The sequence below is a fragment of the Phoxinus phoxinus genome (genome assembly GCF_949152265.1).
Source record: "Phoxinus phoxinus genome assembly, chromosome: 4".
Classification (NCBI taxonomy): domain Eukaryota; kingdom Metazoa; phylum Chordata; class Actinopteri; order Cypriniformes; family Leuciscidae; genus Phoxinus; species Phoxinus phoxinus.
In genome coordinates, this window is record NC_136879.1 from 42,683,259 (window position 1) to 42,702,404 (window position 19,146).

General features: G+C 38.7%; 1 protein-coding gene across 1 annotated transcript in view; it reads left to right on the top strand.

Moving 5' to 3' along the window:
• Window positions 1-5,321: 5,321 nt before the first annotated feature.
• Window positions 5,322-19,146, top strand: part of LOC306997681 (uncharacterized protein) — a 93,986-nt gene continuing 80,161 nt past the window's right edge. Inside the window, exons 1-4 of the mRNA XM_079611043.1 lie at window positions 5,322-6,321; window positions 12,733-12,811; window positions 16,127-16,232; window positions 17,782-17,895. Coding sequence (XP_079467169.1) covers window positions 5,536-6,321; window positions 12,733-12,811; window positions 16,127-16,232; window positions 17,782-17,895 — 1,085 coding nt within the window. The 5' untranslated portion in view covers window positions 5,322-5,535. The remainder of the gene's footprint in view (window positions 6,322-12,732; window positions 12,812-16,126; window positions 16,233-17,781; window positions 17,896-19,146) is intronic.

The window sequence follows — 19,146 nt, forward strand, 5'->3', positions numbered from 1 at the left end:
GATAATTTTATCCCAATTAAACCGGTCAAATACTGCCGCGAGTTGTTACGATTTTAATCGTTGTGTAAAAAGTTGTGCAATAATGTAGATGCAGACTAGCCTATTAAAGGGGTCATGACATGTTTTTTTTATTTTATTATTATGTTCCCTTAGGTGCAATTATAGTACTACTATAGTTTTTTTTACAAAAAACTTTTAAAATGTAGTGATTTATGATCTTTTCCCTGTTTCTCATCCTCTGATTCACACAGTCTGTTTTGGGGGTGTTTCCCCTTTAAGAGTTCAGTGTTAACGCCCACTGCTGTGATTGGCTAACGTCAGTGCCTATGCATCAATTATTAACGCCCCCAGCCAGAACATTTGCGGATTCAGCGTATTTAAAAAGTAGTTTAAAGTTTTAAATACATTACTTACAGTTTGCGTCGTCGTTGTTGAGTCCAGAATAGTCGGCACAGACTTATCTTTGAGCAACAGTTTTCTGGCAAAGCCAGCATCATTTTGGGATTTGTTCTCAAAACAGTCATCCTTCAAATGTATAGAACAAACGCTTAAACTAACACTGCCGTGACTGGGACGTCCGCAAAAAATAAAGTGCATCCATTTTTCCCTGACGACTGGATCTTTCGCAGCGTATTCAAAGATGTAGTTTGTCCACAGCCAGGAACAGCACATCTGCGTGGCATCGTCATTTCCCTGTACACATGTAGGCCTAGTCTCTACTTTAACCTGAAATACAGCATTAATAATAATAAAAAAATAAAAAAATCTATTATATTCAATGGGAAAAAATGGATCATAATTATTGCATAAATATTCATTATTATCATCAAATTCTCTCAAAACACCAAAGAAAAAAAGAAAAAATATTATTGAACAAAAATACATTTAATTGATTTTGCTGGAAAAAAAAATATCTTAATCCCGCCCTCCGGGTCATTTTTGACCCGAAAGTCATAAATAAAATACCCGGGTTAATATAGTTCGGTCTATTTTTGTGTATTACTACAGGTGCCCTCATTCTCTCAAATACCATTTTAAAGCCATTTACTGGTCATAGTAAGTTAACGTTACCTTCACCACAGACAAATTTATTACTATGAACTTTTCTATGTGAAATTGTATTGTTTGACTAATTGTGTTTTTAATCGGTTATTCTCTGAAAATCTTCTCTCATGCTCAAATCTTATTCATGTTACTCAGAAAAATAATATCACAAGTTTGGTGCCAATAATGCTATACATTTTTTCTTATACCTTAATCATTAGCATTTGAATATAAGACATTTGAACTCTGAATTATAACTTCAAGTTTAGCATTTTTAGACAAAAAATCTATTATCACAAATAATAACATGAGTTGTGGACTCATTTAATTTATTTGTTTAATATTTTTAGGATCTTTTCTGGGACACTTCTAGAGCTTAACAGAATATTTATACATTTTTACATAAATTGTTGCATTGAATTGATCTAGACACGTGTACATAAGAATGGTTTCATGAATGATTTACAAAAAGAAAATTCTGCTTGTGTTTCATGCAGTGAAAGCGAACGATGACTGGGGTTGCATTATGCCTGAGATCTGCTTTTGGGTTCCACAGACAGAAAGTCAAACAGGTTAGGAATGTCACAAGGCTGAGGAAATTATTTTAAGTTCGCAACTACCACTTTAATATATCACATATCACTAACAGTAAATGTTGTTATTTTTCAGGGAGGGACCTCAGTAAGCTGAAATACAAGTTTGAACAATAATAAAAGTCCTCCTGCAGACCTGGACCATCCACCAGAAAAGAGGAAAAACAAACGGAAAACTAAGCTGTTGCACCTTTTCACTTTTCTAACTCGTTAAGTATCTCACATATCCCTTGTGAATATTTTATTATTGATTGCATTTTATGTTGCAGCGAGTAAAGGTGTGGTCACATTTGTGAATTTCGTGAAATTACACAGGCAAAAAAGTCCATTGACCATTGTCAGCAGTGTAGCGATGAAGCACAGCTCACACAGGAGTCACTTTCCAGCAGCTTTCTGTTGGTCAAATCCAGCGAATTACCGTGACCAACTTGGTCCCATAGTGACATTTTTGACCACACACAAAATTGCTGATCGTGTGGATTCTTATTGAAATGACTGGAATTTACCAGTGAAAATTCACAGAACAACAGATAATTTCACTGCACCTTAACTCTGTTAATGGAAAATGTTTTCTGCTTGTTGTGACATAAGGAATACTGTTTCCAGGTCGAAGCCTCTACTTCTACTTCCTCTATCTTGTTTCTAGACTCAACAACCATAGATATCATATAATAAAGGCTAGATGTCTTGTCCGCGCTGCTGACCAATGGAGGTCGACGTCCGCACACGGCGGCCATCTTGCCACAGGGGGCTCGCTCACTCGTAACATTGTTTTAATGGTGCATGTACTTTTTAAATAACCATAACTTGCTCAATTTTCCACCGATTTTCAAACGGGTTGGTGTTATAAACCTCAGAGATGTAGTTATGACACTGCATATTTATGAATAATTATAATATTATATATTCCAACATGTTCAAGCATCCAGAATTATAGCCACGTTAATAATGTTTGTAAGAAACCAAACCGTTTGTAAATCTGTCAAGATTTCAGCGAGATAAAGAGTATTTGTGTTCGTGCAGATCACTCACCTTACAGAAAGCTTCCCTGTAACAAGATGGCCGCCCTATGATGCCGGAAGTGACTCCGCCTTAAGAGATCTAGTGTTTATATATATATCTATGTCAACAACCACTTATGAGCACTGTTGATTCAAGTCACACATTTAAACTTTTCAAAAGCCATATAGTGTACATTACAGTCTCCAGTGGACTGAGACACAAATGTTTTAAAGTTAAGTGAAGATGGACGTTTTTAATTAGTCAATTTTCATATTTTACGTTGATTTATTACATGGAACATATGTGTTTCCATGCATTTTGTTGATGTCTTTTCTTGTTGTATATGCATGGTTGATTATTCATGTTGCTTATGTATTATACAATTTTTTTTTGTGTATTCATTGATATTGTGCATGGAAGTGTATGTATTAAAATGGATCTAATATGTAATACACAATTCTTAATTTGTATTTGGTTCAGTTTGTTTATTATAATGGAAATTAATGGTAACCATTGTAACAGCATGAAATTATTAAAGTAAAATTAAAATTAAATGTGGGTCCTGGAGGCACCCAAAGTGGTTCCACACAGTGCCTTATAAGAGTTCCTCTGGAAACCTGTGTGGTTCCTCAGAGAACCGGCCCTTTTTAAAGGGTGCCTAGAGGATCTACAGACGGTTCCGCCGGTGTGGCGAAGTGAAGAACCCCAAAAGGTCTACAGTGTAGACTGGTTTTAGAGTCGTCTGGTGGAGAGGAGGAAACCTCTACTTCCCCAGAACTGGCTTTTTCAGCAGACACTGGAGAATGGCAAGAGGCTGAGGGAGGCCTGCTTTCTTTTAAGACCACAGTAGCGGTTTTAGGCACGGGCGAACCGGGCGCCTGCCCGGGGCGGCATTTTTTCATGTCGGGGGGCGACACGAGCTGTTTAAAAAAAAAAAAAAAAATCCTCTGCGCCGCGAAGCGGTTTTCTATTATATATAATTTCAATTATTGGCAAATTGGCGCCCCTGCTTGCTGAGAAGGTGCCGTCTGCCGTGCACAGAAGCTATGTAAAGGGGTCTCCAACACGTCGCTCGCGAGCCACCAACATTATTGGAGGTAGCTCGCCAATAAAGTTTGCTTTATATGTTCACATATCGCGTCTTTCGCGCGCTCGAGTTCGGGAAGCGCGCTCATAATTGAAGCGACGCGCTCATTTTTTCCAGGGGCAGCCAGATTTTTTTTTTTTTAACTTTTCAGTATGGGGGTGCACCCAAACACCGTGGGTGTTTTTCTCTTCTCTGTAAATAAATCTTGTAGCAGAGCTTTAGCAAGCGTTTTTCGTTGGTGGAAATCCATTAGCTACTAAAACTTATTTGTGCTTGTGGAGAGCGCAGTGCATGGTTGCATAGCAACGACAAACGCAATGGGAAAATCGGACCAAATTTTACTATTAATAATAAAAGATAAGCTAATGCGCATTGTAAATGTCAGTAATATATATATTTTTGACTCATTATTTTTATTAAAATTATTAAATATATAATTATTTAAATTATTTAAAATTATTAAGAAATATGTGAGGTTTATCTTTTTATAAAACATTTTTTGTAAAAACTTTATTTGAACGTGTACAGATAACATAAAAGACACTCCTTTAAAATCTGCCCATCATCTTTAATGTTATTATTTTAATGTTTATGTAAACAAAAAGTGCATATTGATGCTAATTGTATGTGTTATTTGAAACACATGAAAAAAAGCTTTTTTATGTAGTGTGTGAAAGTGTCACATCTGCACTCGCTTTAGAGTGTGAGAGAGTCCAAGTGGCAGAAGGTTTTTGGGCGCTTCCCCCAAAGGCTGCTGGAGGTCCTTATACAAGCCTCCTATGGTCTGGAGACCTTCAGTAGAGAATTGTGCATGGGATAACAGACACAGAGCACACCTTGACCCACAGGTAGGGGAGGGCTGTCTGTTCTGTGGGATGCAGGAAACAGTTTTCATTTGTTTTTTAACTGTTTTAGGTTAAATACATTATTTAACAAATTAGAAGAGTGGTGTCAGACCCTGGGGGAAGTTTTTATGCCTATGTTTTTTTATATTTATGGGCCTAAGTACAGCAGGGGAAAAAAAGTTTTTTATTTTATTGAATTTTTTATTTGGCCAAGCAAAAATTGCAATTTGGCTGTCACAAAAAAAGAAAATTGAATGATGGTGGATCAACTGATGTGGTTGAAGTGTTACAGGGGTTAATAAAAATATAGAGTTTAGCTATTAGATTAATGACTTGGATGTTTTTAGAGGTAAATGGGGCCTCAAATTTGTGATGTTGACACTATGATGGCTGTCTCCAAATTTATGAATGAGTGAATTTTGATAGTAAAAGAAAAAGAGGGGAACCCTTTTTTGAATTATAATAATTTGTATTATTATTTTGGAAACAAGATTTTTTTTGGCGTTTTTATGGTGCTTTTGCATGTCTTAAAACTGTGTTTGTTTTAAATATATTGATCTCATTCTCATTCATAGTTGGTTGTATAAATAAAAAAATAATAGCCTAATCTTTTTACTAAAAATTGTATTAAATGTTTTTGTAAAATAAAGTGATTTTCAAAGTCCCCCCCCTCTCTCCCTCTCTCTCCCTCTCCCTCTCTCTCTCTCTCTAAACAGAAAGTGAAAGTAGTAAGTTAAGAGTTCCCGCCGCAATTTTAAGCGGGTAAAATACGAACAATAGTAGGCTACACACATAGCCTAGCCTACTGGTGTAGGCTATGTGTAGCATTTAATTTAAAAACGGTTAAATTATTTGGTATGTAGGCTATGTTTTAATAAAGGTGCTTTTCAAATTGAAATCTCGCGCTTTCTCCCTCCCCCCCCCTCTCTCTCTCTTTCTGTCTCTGTCTCGCTCTCTCAGGTGCATGGGGAGTGTGCGACGGAGCTCGAGTGTTTGTTTTTCGTGCTTTATCGTTTTTCTTTGTTTTCCCCACGGTAATTCATTATACAATTTTGGCAGAGGACAGAGAAGGGGAAAGTCGCGGTTCACAAACGCCGGTATGGAGTCTCTGTCCCTCCGGAATGGTTGCAGGTGCGAGCCGGACCCTGGAGTGACGGTGGAAGATCTGCTCCTGGTTATCGGGGAGAAGATCGGATTTGATAATATAGTGTCGGCATCACGTGTGGATAAAGCGATTGTGGTATTTTTAAAGTCTGAATCGCTGATAAATCAGTTGACTGTGAGCGGGTTATGGGTTAAAGACACGTTTGTTGCTGTTAACGTGTTATCTGATTCGGTAACACAAATTACGATCACTAATGTTCCTCCATTTGTAACGAATGATGCGATAACAAAAGAGTTACAGAAGTTTGGGACGATAGCGAGCCCTGTAAAAATGATCCCCCTCGGGTGTAAAAACGCGGCACTTGAACATGTACTTTCCTTTAGCCGCCACGTTTATATGTTTCTGACTTCACCCACGCGTACTCTAGAAGTTTCCTTCTGTGTGAATCACGGAGAAAACTCGTTCATGGTTTCCGCGAGCACTGAGAGTTTGCAGTGTTTTGAGTGCGGTGATTTGGGCCATAAACGTTTTGCGTGTCCACATAGAGATGATCAACGGCCGTCCACATCTGAAGCTGAAACTGTTGAACATCATGGAAGTGATGAAGTGCAGAGGAGTGTGGAACAAGATGGAGTCACACTGGAGGTGAGTCATAATAAGTGTCAATGCTGGATGTGTGAATAGGCCTACTGACGGTGATGGACTAAAGTGGCTCGCAGACTGCTGCTGATGATTTTAAATGAATATTTTAAATATTCGTAATGGCTAACATAGAAATAGTGCATAACCTAAAAATATTTCTTAAGCAATTTTTCATAAAATTTGTTTTACATTTGTCAAAATCCTTTAGTTTTTCGGGTTTAAATGAGACTTTTTTGAAGAACAGATTTTCAATGTGATTCACCTGGTCATTCACATACAGACAGAGTTTCTGCAGAAAAGGAGGGCCTTGCCTTTTTATTCATGACACACCTCACTCTGCTGTTTCCCTGTTATGTTCATTTTAATTGAAGATCCCATATAAGGAGAGAAAAACGTCTCTCACCCCTAGGCCAGAGAAAAGAAATAGAAAGAAAACGAAGAAAAACTTTCCACTACACTGTGATGAATGATTGCCTCTAAATGTAGATCTGTTTGCAGGTATGAGGTACTTTATCTGAATGAAATACATAAAACTCTCTCGCTTTTGCTCTCATAGCGATTACCTCTCTGTGTGCCAGTGTTGGCATGTGTGCCAGGTTGCCGATCCCTGAGTTTGAAGTTTTGTCACAGTTTATTGATGATGGTACAAAAGATGGTGAGCAGTGGTCAGATGTACCAGGAGAGGCTAATCTATACACGGTTGAAGAGAATAATGTTTTCCAAGATAAGACTAAAGGAAAAGCAGGGGTTGAAGTTGGTTATTATTTCCCTGATATTGAAAAGTTTGTAATTTCTGTGATGAAGGCAAGAAAAGTAAGTATGAAAAACTCTCATAACAAAAAAAGGTTCCGTCTCAAAAACATTTTAACAAGGGTAAAAACATGATGGTTTTTAACCTTGCTTCTTCTCTTATTACTCCTCCCTCTTTCTCTCATGGAGATCTTGCAGGTGGGATCCCTTAATATCAATAGGATGAGAGATGAAAGGAAGAATAGGATATTATCAGAAATTACTAATTTGAAGGATTTAAATGTTACTTTTCTACAAGAGACTCACAGTACTCACATTAATGACGTTTAATAAGGCTTGCACACAGAATAGTCAAATGTACCTAAATGAGTACAAATGCTTTGTCAGTGTCACCCAGTAATGTACCTCTGAACATTGGTACATTTTTGTACCTTCTTGTTATACCTCTAAAAGAACATTTATGCACCGTAGTGATATAAATGTGCCTTTATTTCCTGGTATGGTTTAAAATTACATCCTGGTATTTCAGAGCATTTCAGTGATGTCCTTCTGAACTGATATGTCCTAAAAAACGTAATACTATACTACTTACTGTACTACTAAAAAAAAAGTACACTTGCATGGACCGATTTAAATCCTTGAGAAGCATTAGGCTTTGTGAGCATTTTGTTACAGTAATAAATACAAAACACCGAGGCAGTGCATGTTTCACAGTTTTTTAATCACGAAAGTAATAAAATTAGTATAACGTACAGAGCATTCTCAATTCAGTTTTATAATAATCTGGAGTTAATTTACTGGCAGTGGCTTGTTTCCCTCTTCCACAATGTTGACAATGCGCCTCTAAAGAAAAGTCAGTGTGTTTTACAGGTGTGGTGGATATGCAATGTTGAAAGTAAAATACATACAGAAGGCTATGAAGGCTTCATTAAAGGCTGGTGCAGTGGCAAATGTCTATTCCATCAAAATGTCCGTTTTTTTTTTTGCTTTTAGTATGAATATAATAGCCTTAAAGGAACACTCCACTGTTTTTCATATTAAACTATGTTAATCCCTTAACTAAGACGACGAAAGTGGCTTCACAGTGATAATTTAAGGTAACAGAGATTATTTGACTTTATAGCGGTTCTTGAATAAAGATATTTTTCAGTGGGCCTTTAAGTCGATTCCTGCAATACAGAAAAATATCCTACGTTTACAATCACATATATTTTGCAATGTGGTAAAGCAAATTACAGATACTATGTTGTGAGGTTCACTAGTAAGGTAACTGCCTCTATCTGGTAGATCTTCAGCTTTGGCATCCTGTCTGGTTTTAGTGCTATGTTTTTTTAGTTTTTTTTTAATGGCAAGTTTCAACACATTTTTCAGAACTCTGGTTCAAGAACTCATTTTTCAAGCATTTCTCAATTTCTCTGAAGCGATGACAGAAGCTGCTTGGTGACGAATGGATTCGGTGAACCTCATAAAAAAAATAAAAAAAAACTAGAATATACATGAAGACATGATTAACATTTAGTGTATCACTGAAAGCAATTGTATTTTATGAAATGCTGTTAGGTTTCGGCAACACTTTACAAAAAGGTTTCATTAGTTAACACTAATTAAAAATGAGCTGCACTTCTATAGCATTTATTAATATTAATTTCAACATTTACTAATACAATATTAAAATCAAAAGTTGTATTTGTTAACATTAGTTAATGCGCTGTGAACTAACATGAACAAGCTGTATTTTATTAACTAACATAAATAAAGATGAACAAAAACATTGACAAATGCATTGCTCATGGTTACTTCATGACATGGTAGTTGATACATTTGGCCCTATTTTAACGATCTACGCACTTAAGTGCTAGATTAATCTAGCACTTAATCGATCGATTAATGGATTAATCGGATCATTATTTTTTACATTTTTTTTTTAAAACAACCTAAACAAATAATGCATAACGAAAATGATGTGGCTGTAAAATGATCAAGCATTTGGCTTTTATTTCTCCAAAAAAACAGGTATTTATTCCAACTCCAACATTTGGCTCCAAAACTAAGCCTATTTATTGCCATTTTTACCCATTTAGTGTTTATAAGTGCCAGTGCCAACAATTATATAACAATACAGTTGTCAACTTACTGTAAATTGTGTGTGTGTGTGTGTGTGTGTGCGTGCGCGAGGAAGTGTGACGCCCCAGTCTGACCAGTTGCTTCATTGCAGTTTGGTACGGCAGAAATACATACATTCATTTTCAATAGAACTCTGCAGTTGGCTTGAATCACGGTGCATTTTATTAGGTGAAGCATCCGTTCGAAAAAAATCAAATGGAGGATGCTTCAAATTGCATGCGTTGGAGACACCTACACATAGTGTAGCTTTGAAAAGGGGAATGTTTTATTGCAAATATGCATTTTGTTAACTAGAAAAATAACAGCATTTTGTTTTTCACTTAGGCTAGTTGAAGTATATTAGCACGTTTTGTAGAATTATTATTTTTTTGTTTACTTGAAAATGTTCTATGCTCAATTATTTGGTAGCCGATTATAATGTCTTCCCCAAAAGTACGAGTGGATTTGGAGAAGCATGCTGGGGAGTTTAATTTTTTGTTGTTGTCTAACTATTTGGCAGACGTGAGTCACGTGACATACAAACAAGGTCTCGCAAATACCGCAATACAATATTTGTTCCTCCATCACGTCCCGGTGTATATAGTGAATGCATGCTGAAATTATTGTTGCGTGGCTACATAAAAGTTTGAGCATATGTGATGCATTGCCGCAATTGGTCTGACTGGCGCGTGAGAGAGACGAGGTGCGTGTGTGTGTGAGGGGTAACTCTCTTGCAATTGAATGTGAATATGTTTACTACTTAAAAACATCACAGCTAAACATCATATCTAGTCAAACCGCATCACGACATCGCTAAAAAATACAGTATGGGATTACAATCAGCGAACATCAATGTATAGGCTTAGGCTACGTGACCTTGTTTCAGCGACGCTTGGTGAAACCGCATGGAGTGGATGTTTTCGGTTGAGATGCTGAACTTTAGACATTCTCTGCCGTTTATGGACATCTTTAAGGGCCGTACACACCGGGACGAATATCGGCACGCATTATTCGTCAGCGTTTTTCAATGCGTTTTTTGTGTTCACACCCAAGCGATTTTCGCTGACGATGAGCCGAGTGAACATGCAAATTCATTCCCTGACATTAGATGGCGCTTAATGTAAAACAGAAATACCCCGCGTAGTCGCTGGCACGTTTGTCATATAGTTCTTTATGTTCCGACACCAACGAGACCAACAGCTCTACATTCATCTTGTCTTGCATCTTCCTCATCTTATTTCTTCCCGGCAGTGTAGACGCTATACTTGGCGTATCTTCTTCGCGTTACGCTCGGCAAGTCCGTTTTGTGTTTGAGCGCCCCCAAGTTGTGTTTTACTGTAACTTCAGAAGCTCCAGACACGTGAGCAAAAGCGCCAATCTCATTGGTCGGATAGTTTTGTGACGCGGCGCGTCAAACCAAAAAAACGAACCCGAGGCGTTTTTTAAAAAAATGACGCTTTTACGCGTGGCGTTTTATGCGTCGGTGTGCACACTCACATTGGCGGCCTTTGTTATGTCACGAGGCGTTAAACGTCGGCGAATATCGCGCGTGAAATTCGTCCTGTTGTGAACAGGCCTTTACTCTCCGCCATCGCGCCAACTAAATTAAAAATGTATCACGCGCTATGGTGCGCTTGAACAACGGTCCGTGTGAAACAATCGCATCCCTGCGCGTGCCGTATAGTGCGCGTCATAGGAATTTAACGAGGCTTAGAGGCAGAGTTTTTGCCTCGAGGAATTTTTGTAATCGAGTAACTCGAGTAACTCGAGGAATCGTTTCAGCCCTAAAAGCCAGTTGCACTCGCGCCATGGTGGATTACTATTTACATGGCGGAATTTGTTAGTGGAAAGACTGAACGCGTCTCCAGAGTACGAACGGCTCTGCTCGTGCGCAAGGTTAAAGCGCGCAAACAGGATTCCACCATATCTTTATGTACACAATAATAATCTTCTACATTATAATAGTAGAGGCGGCCATCTTGTCCAAAGACACAGGCGTAGAGGAGGCCATCTTGTCCAAAGACACAGGCGTAGAGGGGGCCATCTTGTCCAAAGACACAGGCGTAGAGGGGGCCATCTTGTCCAAAGACACAGGCGTAGAGGGGGCCATCTTGTCCAAAGACACAGGCGTAGAGGAGGCCATCTTGTCCAAAGACACAGGCGTAGAGGGGGCCATCTTGTCCAAAGACACAGGCGTAGAGGGGGCCATCTTGTCCAAAGACACAGGCGTAGAGGAGGCCATCTTGTCCAAAGACACAGGTGTAGAGGGGGCCATCTTGTCCAAAGACACAGGTGTAGAGGGGGCCATCTTGTCCAAAGACACAGGTGTAGAGGGGGCCATCTTGTCCAAAGACACAGGCGTAGAGGGGGCCATCTTGTCCAAAGACACAGGTGTAGAGGGGGCCATCTTGTCCAAAGACACAGGCGTAGAGGGGGCCATCTTGTCCAAAGACACAGGCGTAGAGGGGGCCATCTTGTCCAAAGACACAGGCGTAGAGGGGGCCATCTTGTCCAAAGACACAGGTGTAGAGGGGGCCATCTTGTCCAAAGACACAGGCGTAGAGGGGGCCATCTTGTCCAAAGACACAGGCGTAGAGGGGGCCATCTTGTCCAAAGACACAGGTGTAGAGGGGGCCATCTTGTCCAAAGACACAGGCGTAGAGGGGGCCATCTTGTCCAAAGACACAGGCGTAGAGGGGGCCATCTTGTCCAAAGACACAGGCGTAGAGGGGGCCATCTTGTCCAAAGACACAGGCGTAGAGGGGGCCATCTTGTCCAAAGACACAGGCGTAGAGGGGGCCATCTTGTCCAAAGACACAGGCGTAGAGGGGGCCATCTTGTCCAAAGACACAGGCGTAGAGGGGGCCATCTTGTCCAAAGACACAGGCGTAGAGGGGGCCATCTTGTCCAAAGACACGGGCGTAGAGGCGGCCAGCTTGTCCAAAGACACAGGTGTAGAGGGGGCCATCTTGTCCAAAGACACAGGCGTAGAGGGGGCCATCTTGTCCAAAGACACGGGCGTAGAGGCGGCCAGCTTGTCCAAAGACACGGGCGTAGAGGCGGCCAGCTTGTCCAAAGACACGGGCGTAGAGGCGGTGACACAGGCAGTGAGTTATGGGAAATGTAGTTTCATGAGGTAATGACAATAGTCCAGGGTGGAGTGCTCTCTGGTGGTAAAGAGGGGCACTCTCACTGGTGATCATGACATGGATTCTCCTACTTCTTATTTTTGTTAATTTTGTCTTAATCTGGAGCGTAAAAAGGGCCAACAGAGTTGTTTAAGGATCTTCCTGTTTTAACTGAAGAACTAAAGGAATTTTGAGAGACTGAGCTTACTTTTGATGAAGTTACCTCAGCAGTTATGAGTGTCTCTTCGTACTCTAGGACTAGATGAGCCTGTGTTTCTGTTTTCAGCGGTTGTTATCTGGGTATAACATATCGCTGAATGGCATGATTGACCAATCAGAATCAAGTATTCCACAGAGCCATGTAATAATATGAATTAGGAAAGTTGTTTAATTTAATTCATTTAATTTTGTGTATGAATGTTTTTTCATTCAGAGTCAGTGGAGGAGATCAAACTCATCAGATTCTCCTGCAGCTTCATCATGGCTGATTCACAAGCTTCTACCAGATGCAGGTATATTTCAACAAACACTGTTCACTGATCACAAAAATAGTTTACAGAAAAAAATTTGTAACATTATCTTGTCTGTTTTTTTTTGCTTATTTGTTTATTTTAAAGACACAATATTGGCTAAGCTAGTCCCAGACTAAAATGCATGTTTGAGCTGTTTTAACGGAAAGCAACTGACCTATCTGAAAATATATTGGTGCCATTATTTTTCGCAAGATAACACTAGTAATGTTTTTTTTCTAAGGCACGTTTATAAAAGCTACTTAAAGGTGCTGTATGGAGCTTTTCTACTAAAATGAATCCATTTTTTATTACCTGTGTGTGAAGGGGTTGTAATCTCACAATAAAATGATCCACTTGGCGGGTTTTGCCATTACCTCTGAAAGCAAGTATTCCTAATTCTATGTGAAGTCTCCGGGTCGGATTTGCCGTGGAATCCAGTGACTTGACTGAGACCTGCATGCGCGCTCCCGAGCATCTCGCCTCGTCTACTGACTTTGCACTCAACAGCGACGACACTGCAACTTTATGACATGCAGTCTGCTAATACTAAGAAACGACTAGCACAACACAGACTCCAACACAAACTCCACATAATAATACAAAACAAAAGAAAGCACGCGCACGAGCACTCGCTTGTAAACGTATTGGTTGCAATCTGAAACATCACCGCTAGATGCCGCTGAAAACTCCATACAGCACCTTTAAATGTCCTAATTGAATTAGGGTCTAATCCTGGCATAATCTAGGCATTTTCTGTAAAAACAGGCCAATATAATTTTTTAAAATTCAAATATCCCAAAACCGCTAGAACAGTGTTATGTATTTTGTTGACTTGTGTGCTAACATTATCCCAAATGTTTCAGCAGTTTTAACCAGTGTAACGGATCGTGTCAATGACATCCGTGCTACCCTCGATTTCCAGTTTAACTTCCATAGAAATCATGAAATCATTGTTAAATAGCTCAACACGGTTAGTCTTATTGTTTAAATCTCTTGTTTTCTTGATTTAGTGCAAGTAACATTTGCCTCAGAGACAACACTATTCTGTCAAGTGGCTAACATAGTATAATCAGAAAGAGCTTTATTTGTAGTAACATTAATTAGGGGTGTGACGATAACCGCATCACCGCAATATCGCGTTAATGAGATGCCTACCGCGGTGTGAGGTCATCACCTCACTTTTTTTTTTCCTGCTGAAAGTGACAGGAGTGCATATGGTGTGTGATATGAACTATAAACACATTAATCTTTGCTTATAATTTACTGTAGTTTGCGAGTCCTATGTATGTTCAAGGGCTTCTGGAGAAAAAAAACGCTTCCTGCGCAAGGGAGGTACAGTCCATTAAACATATGGGGGATTTCTTTTTTTGTGTATGTCTGATTATTATTAATTAACTGCTAGGTTTCAGTACTTGTGATGTTTACAGATAATGTTCAGGCTTTATTAAGCGTATGCGCAGAAGAGGACATTTTCTGCGCGTTCGTGCCAGCCATCTCACGGTCAATGTCCGCAGTAGCTGATAACTAGCCTACGGTGTCTATATAGCATTACGAGCTTTCTGAACACGCTTTAGTATCAGTGCTCGTCTCTTTTCTGGGGTTTTGTTAATTACCTTGTTAGTAAACCAATACATCACAAACAACTGCAGCACAGTTTGAATCTCCTCCATATTTATTATAAATGTGCCGCTCAAAACTGATTTCTGTCCGTCGCAGACTGAGAGTTTATAATCTAATAATCTTCCCAGTATTTATTTATATAGTAGTAGAGTGGTTGACGGTTAACCGCCAAACCCGAGATTTGTTGCTTCTTCACCGCGGTAGGAAAAAATCCCATACCGTCACAGCCCTAACATTTAATACAGTATTTTCTCTACCGTGCAATATATTTTACAATTAATTGCATGCCATTTAGCCACACAAATAATTCAGCACTTGCGGCTAGAATGAAATAAAATAATATGATTTTAAGTGATCAAACGGAACTGTAACAAAGTTCCAGTTCAGGGATAGAGGCGGACGTTAAACTTAACTTTAATTGTAAAAATACATTTAAAAATCAAAATGTCAGGAGTGGCAGCGGCCGACTTTGGCATATAAGCATAATAAAAACAGAAATATCTCTGGCTCTCGGCCCGCCTGCTTCATACCACAGTAAATTTCATAAATCTTTAATGCATTTATACAAATCCATGAACATGATTTCCGAGTCCCGTCGGATTGCTTTCTATTGGCTGTAGAGGTTGAAGACAACAACTCCCATGATTCCACACTCATTCACAGCATAATCAAGCTATGCCTTTTGTTGGGGATTGCCCCACTGAAACTGGTGGATTATATTATTGACCGCTGCAGAACTCTGGTCAGGGAGTAGGAGTCATCAGATAGAGTTCAGACGTTTATTGTACAAGAGTGACCATACACATAATAGTGTACTTGAGGTAGTTTCTGAAATAAATAATATAACAGAAATAAATACTCATTGTCTAAATATATTCAACAACTTAACAGATTGCAAACTCAAATATAAACATCTCTGTAAAATGCACTGATACATCAAATATAAATGGAGAAATATATTAGTATGAGTCTGCAATAATAAACTGCATAGTGCAATGAAATTGACAAAAACACCAAAATATGGATGATAGAAATTGGACTGTCCCGTTAATAAAGGCAGTAATAAATGACAACCAGTGAAGGATATTATCCCACGGAGAAATGTACTTCAAGATAATAACTAAACATGAACAATACGAGCCGCGATGCTAGCGGGATAATCCGCTCGTTAAGCAGCATCAAATTACAGAGAGATCGCTAGACGAACAACATCATAAACATGGTCTAACTTAGCGCAGATGGGATACAGCGTGACAATCTGTGTTATTAACAATATACATTAGAAGAAAACTTACTTTGTCACAAACTTTATCTTGCACATAAACACTGCACATGAATGTGTGAACGCGATATGATCGCTCAACTGGAGTAGCTTAGTGAATAGGCAATTACACTAAGTCTGTACGTGCTGAGAATGCTGCACTACGTTATTTGCTTACAACGCAACTTAAAACGTCACACACGTAGCTACCTTAATATTTAAAGGGAGAGAATTCACAACACCTTTGCTTTGAATAAGCGATCTCTAGCAGTGAATACTGTGCCTTTTAATACTAATGTAAAATATTAAATAAAAATATCATACATTTTCTTCAAAGTGCTTTTTGATGAAAGTGTTTATATTATTTTTATTCCTATCATAAAGAATGAACACAGTAATTTAAAGGATTAAACTGAATCTGTTCTCTGTTCCAGTTCAGTCCAGCAGAAGAGCTCAAACCCAGAGTGTGTCTATGAAGAGTAACTGCTCTATGAATGACCCACCAGAGTTGACGAGTGGAGACACACGGCCTGATCTCAGGTACTCTGAATAACATTTCTATAAAAGATGTGCTTTTAGTATTTACATTTTGAGGTGAACTAATCCTTTAAAGCCCTTTCACACCCAGTGCTGCACAATAAAGCGAAGCGGATCACCAACCAACAGTTTTCAAACTGAACGTGAATCTATTGATCACCTTTGGCTAATTCACATGCCTGCACAATAGGTGGCGCTGACCGAGAATGAACTTTTCCTCGTGTATGTATCTCATAGGTTTTTCCATTTGGTTTTAACCTTGTCTTCTCCACAACGTACTACAGTAAATTAAGAGAAATAAAGTTTGGTACTACACCAGAAACCCAAACTATCTATAATGCTTACGAGACCTTATGAGAATTATTTTTACCAAATACATCATAAAATAGAATCGCAGCATGTGCATTAGAGCTACAATTAGCATCAAGCTCCACAACACAATGTATGAGATTATTACTGTTTTTGCTCAAAACCCACTTTAAACCATCATTGAGTGCTTTTAATTTCTGATTGCGATCTAAAGTGGATTTTGATGATATAATGGGCAGACATGCAATATTAGTGTTTTTTAATTAACTGAATGCTGCAACTGCTTAGTATTTCTCATGTAAACATCCTTCATTGTTATAAAAAAATACCCAGAGCCGTATACAGAACATATATCGTCATAATCATAGGCTTCATGTTTCATCTGTAGAAACGTTTCTCTCAGTTGTTTATGTACGAAACGAAAGAAGTGAACAGACATTGTGCACCTAGAAGAAAACAAGCTCATCTGATCGCATAATTCAGTGGAAAATTAATATTTAGTGGAAAATGTATCAAACAGTCAGTTAGTGATATCAGGAAATCAAATGTCATGGAGGTTGATGGTAATGGAGATTTTTCTCCACCTTTATGTAATAGATAGAGTAAGACAGAGGTTTCCTTTAAAATTGCACAACATACTCTAGCTGTATAAGTTTGTTAGTCTGTATGCTTTTTAATATTAATTTGTTTAAATTTAAAATGAACATGGTGTAAACTCCACACAAGAAACTTTTACTAAACAGGGCAAATTAGCATGAGAGCGCAATTCCAAAACAGAGCCATTGGCAGTGGAAAGTTCTGTGCATGATCTATTGACGACGTGCAAATTAAAGAACACAGACACAGCCGGATCATTTCCATAATGACCAACGCAATTTACCAGGTAGCGTCTGGTGTAAGGCGTGCTTTTTTTGGGCGGTAAATAATGGCGCAAACACCAGTACATTGACGAGCACAAACCTTAGTAAATCACCTTGCATGATTTATTTAAATACTATTCTCATAAAAAAGAAGGGAAACTCCTACAAATGCATACGCAATAAGGTCAGCCGCAAAAATAACTGTGTCCACGCCTTTTCAGCACTAATGTTTCACTGCGTGTCTTTAGTAAATCCTGACAGTAGTTTTTTAATGCCAAAAGAGGATTTGCGCTTGCGCAAGCTGTTATTAAATTTGGCCGAAAATGATTTGATGCTCTGATCATATTGGATAAGGATTAAACTGAATCTGTTCTCTGTTCCAGTTCAGTCCAGCAGAAGAGCTCAAACCCAGAGTCCAGCTGTGTGTCTATGAAGAGTAACCAGTCTATGGACCCGCCAATAAAGTTTAAGAGTGGAGACAAACGGCCTGATCTCAGGTATATCATTTTTTTAAAGTTAAAGGATAATTCTGGTATTTAACACCTTGAGTCTATATTGTAGTTTGTTTTGGATGAACAAGAGTGGTAGACAACATTTTTTTGACAATGGTTCCTCTCTCGAGTTTTTGACTATAAAAGAATTGGCCATGGACCCATTTAACATTGGAGTCAATGTGCATGTCCGAAAATGTCATTAAAACAGCCAATAATGTTCGTTTACAAAACTGTTAAACTCACCGAGTGGTTAGTGGTGTTCGTTGATGATTATAAACAATATATCGTCGCAATATATGATTCCAATCCGTTTATTTTGCTATAGTGGAACTATTTTTTCAGACACTTCACAACCGTGTAACTTCCGCTCAATATTTGAATCTGAAGCGTTAGCACACTCCCGACCACTTGATGGCGATAACTGATGTTTATGTCTCGCGGGACACTCACGGTCACAGTCGAGTTCAACTTCATATTGCACTGGTCAGTGGTCACGTCTTTCAATTTTCAAGGTTTTGTTTGTTTATTTCGCTTACTCTCCGGGAGCACAGTTGCTCTGCTCGCTAGCCTTATGAGAAACGGAAGCGAGCAAAAAGACGACATCGACCAAATGTGAACAGCCCCCTTTCCGTTTCCGGTAGCGCATTTATATTAACGAGCACTCAGTCCTTCAACAGAATTCAATGGGATTGTACAAAATGACGAATAAAACACGACAGAAACTGAATTTCGCAACACTTTTTGTTTCTGGAACATCAACTAACATCACTAATCACTCGGTGAGTTGCACAGTTTTGAAAACTAATGTTAAAGGTTGTTTTAATGACATTTTCGGACATGCACATTGACTCCAATGTTAAATGGGTCCATGGCCAATTCTTTTATAGTCAAAAACTCGAGAGAGGAACCATTGTCAAAAATGTTTTGTCTACCACTCTTGTTCATCCAAAACAAACTACAATATAGACTCAAGGTGTTAAATACCGGAATTATCCTTTAATAAGAAGTTATGCTAATAGTATGACATTTTTGAATTAGAAGCAAAATGTATCAAACAGTCAGTGTAATGTTAGCAATGACATCAAGTAAATGTAAGCTGATATTTTTTTTCACCTTTATATAATAGAATAGGTGTAAAATTGTTAAAGACTGTCAGAATGTTTGTTGAAGATTTGTTTTGCTGTCTGGTCAGAGCAGTGATGTTTCACACCTAGAGTACCTTTATGAAAAGGTGGTTTATGGTGCAAATTACAA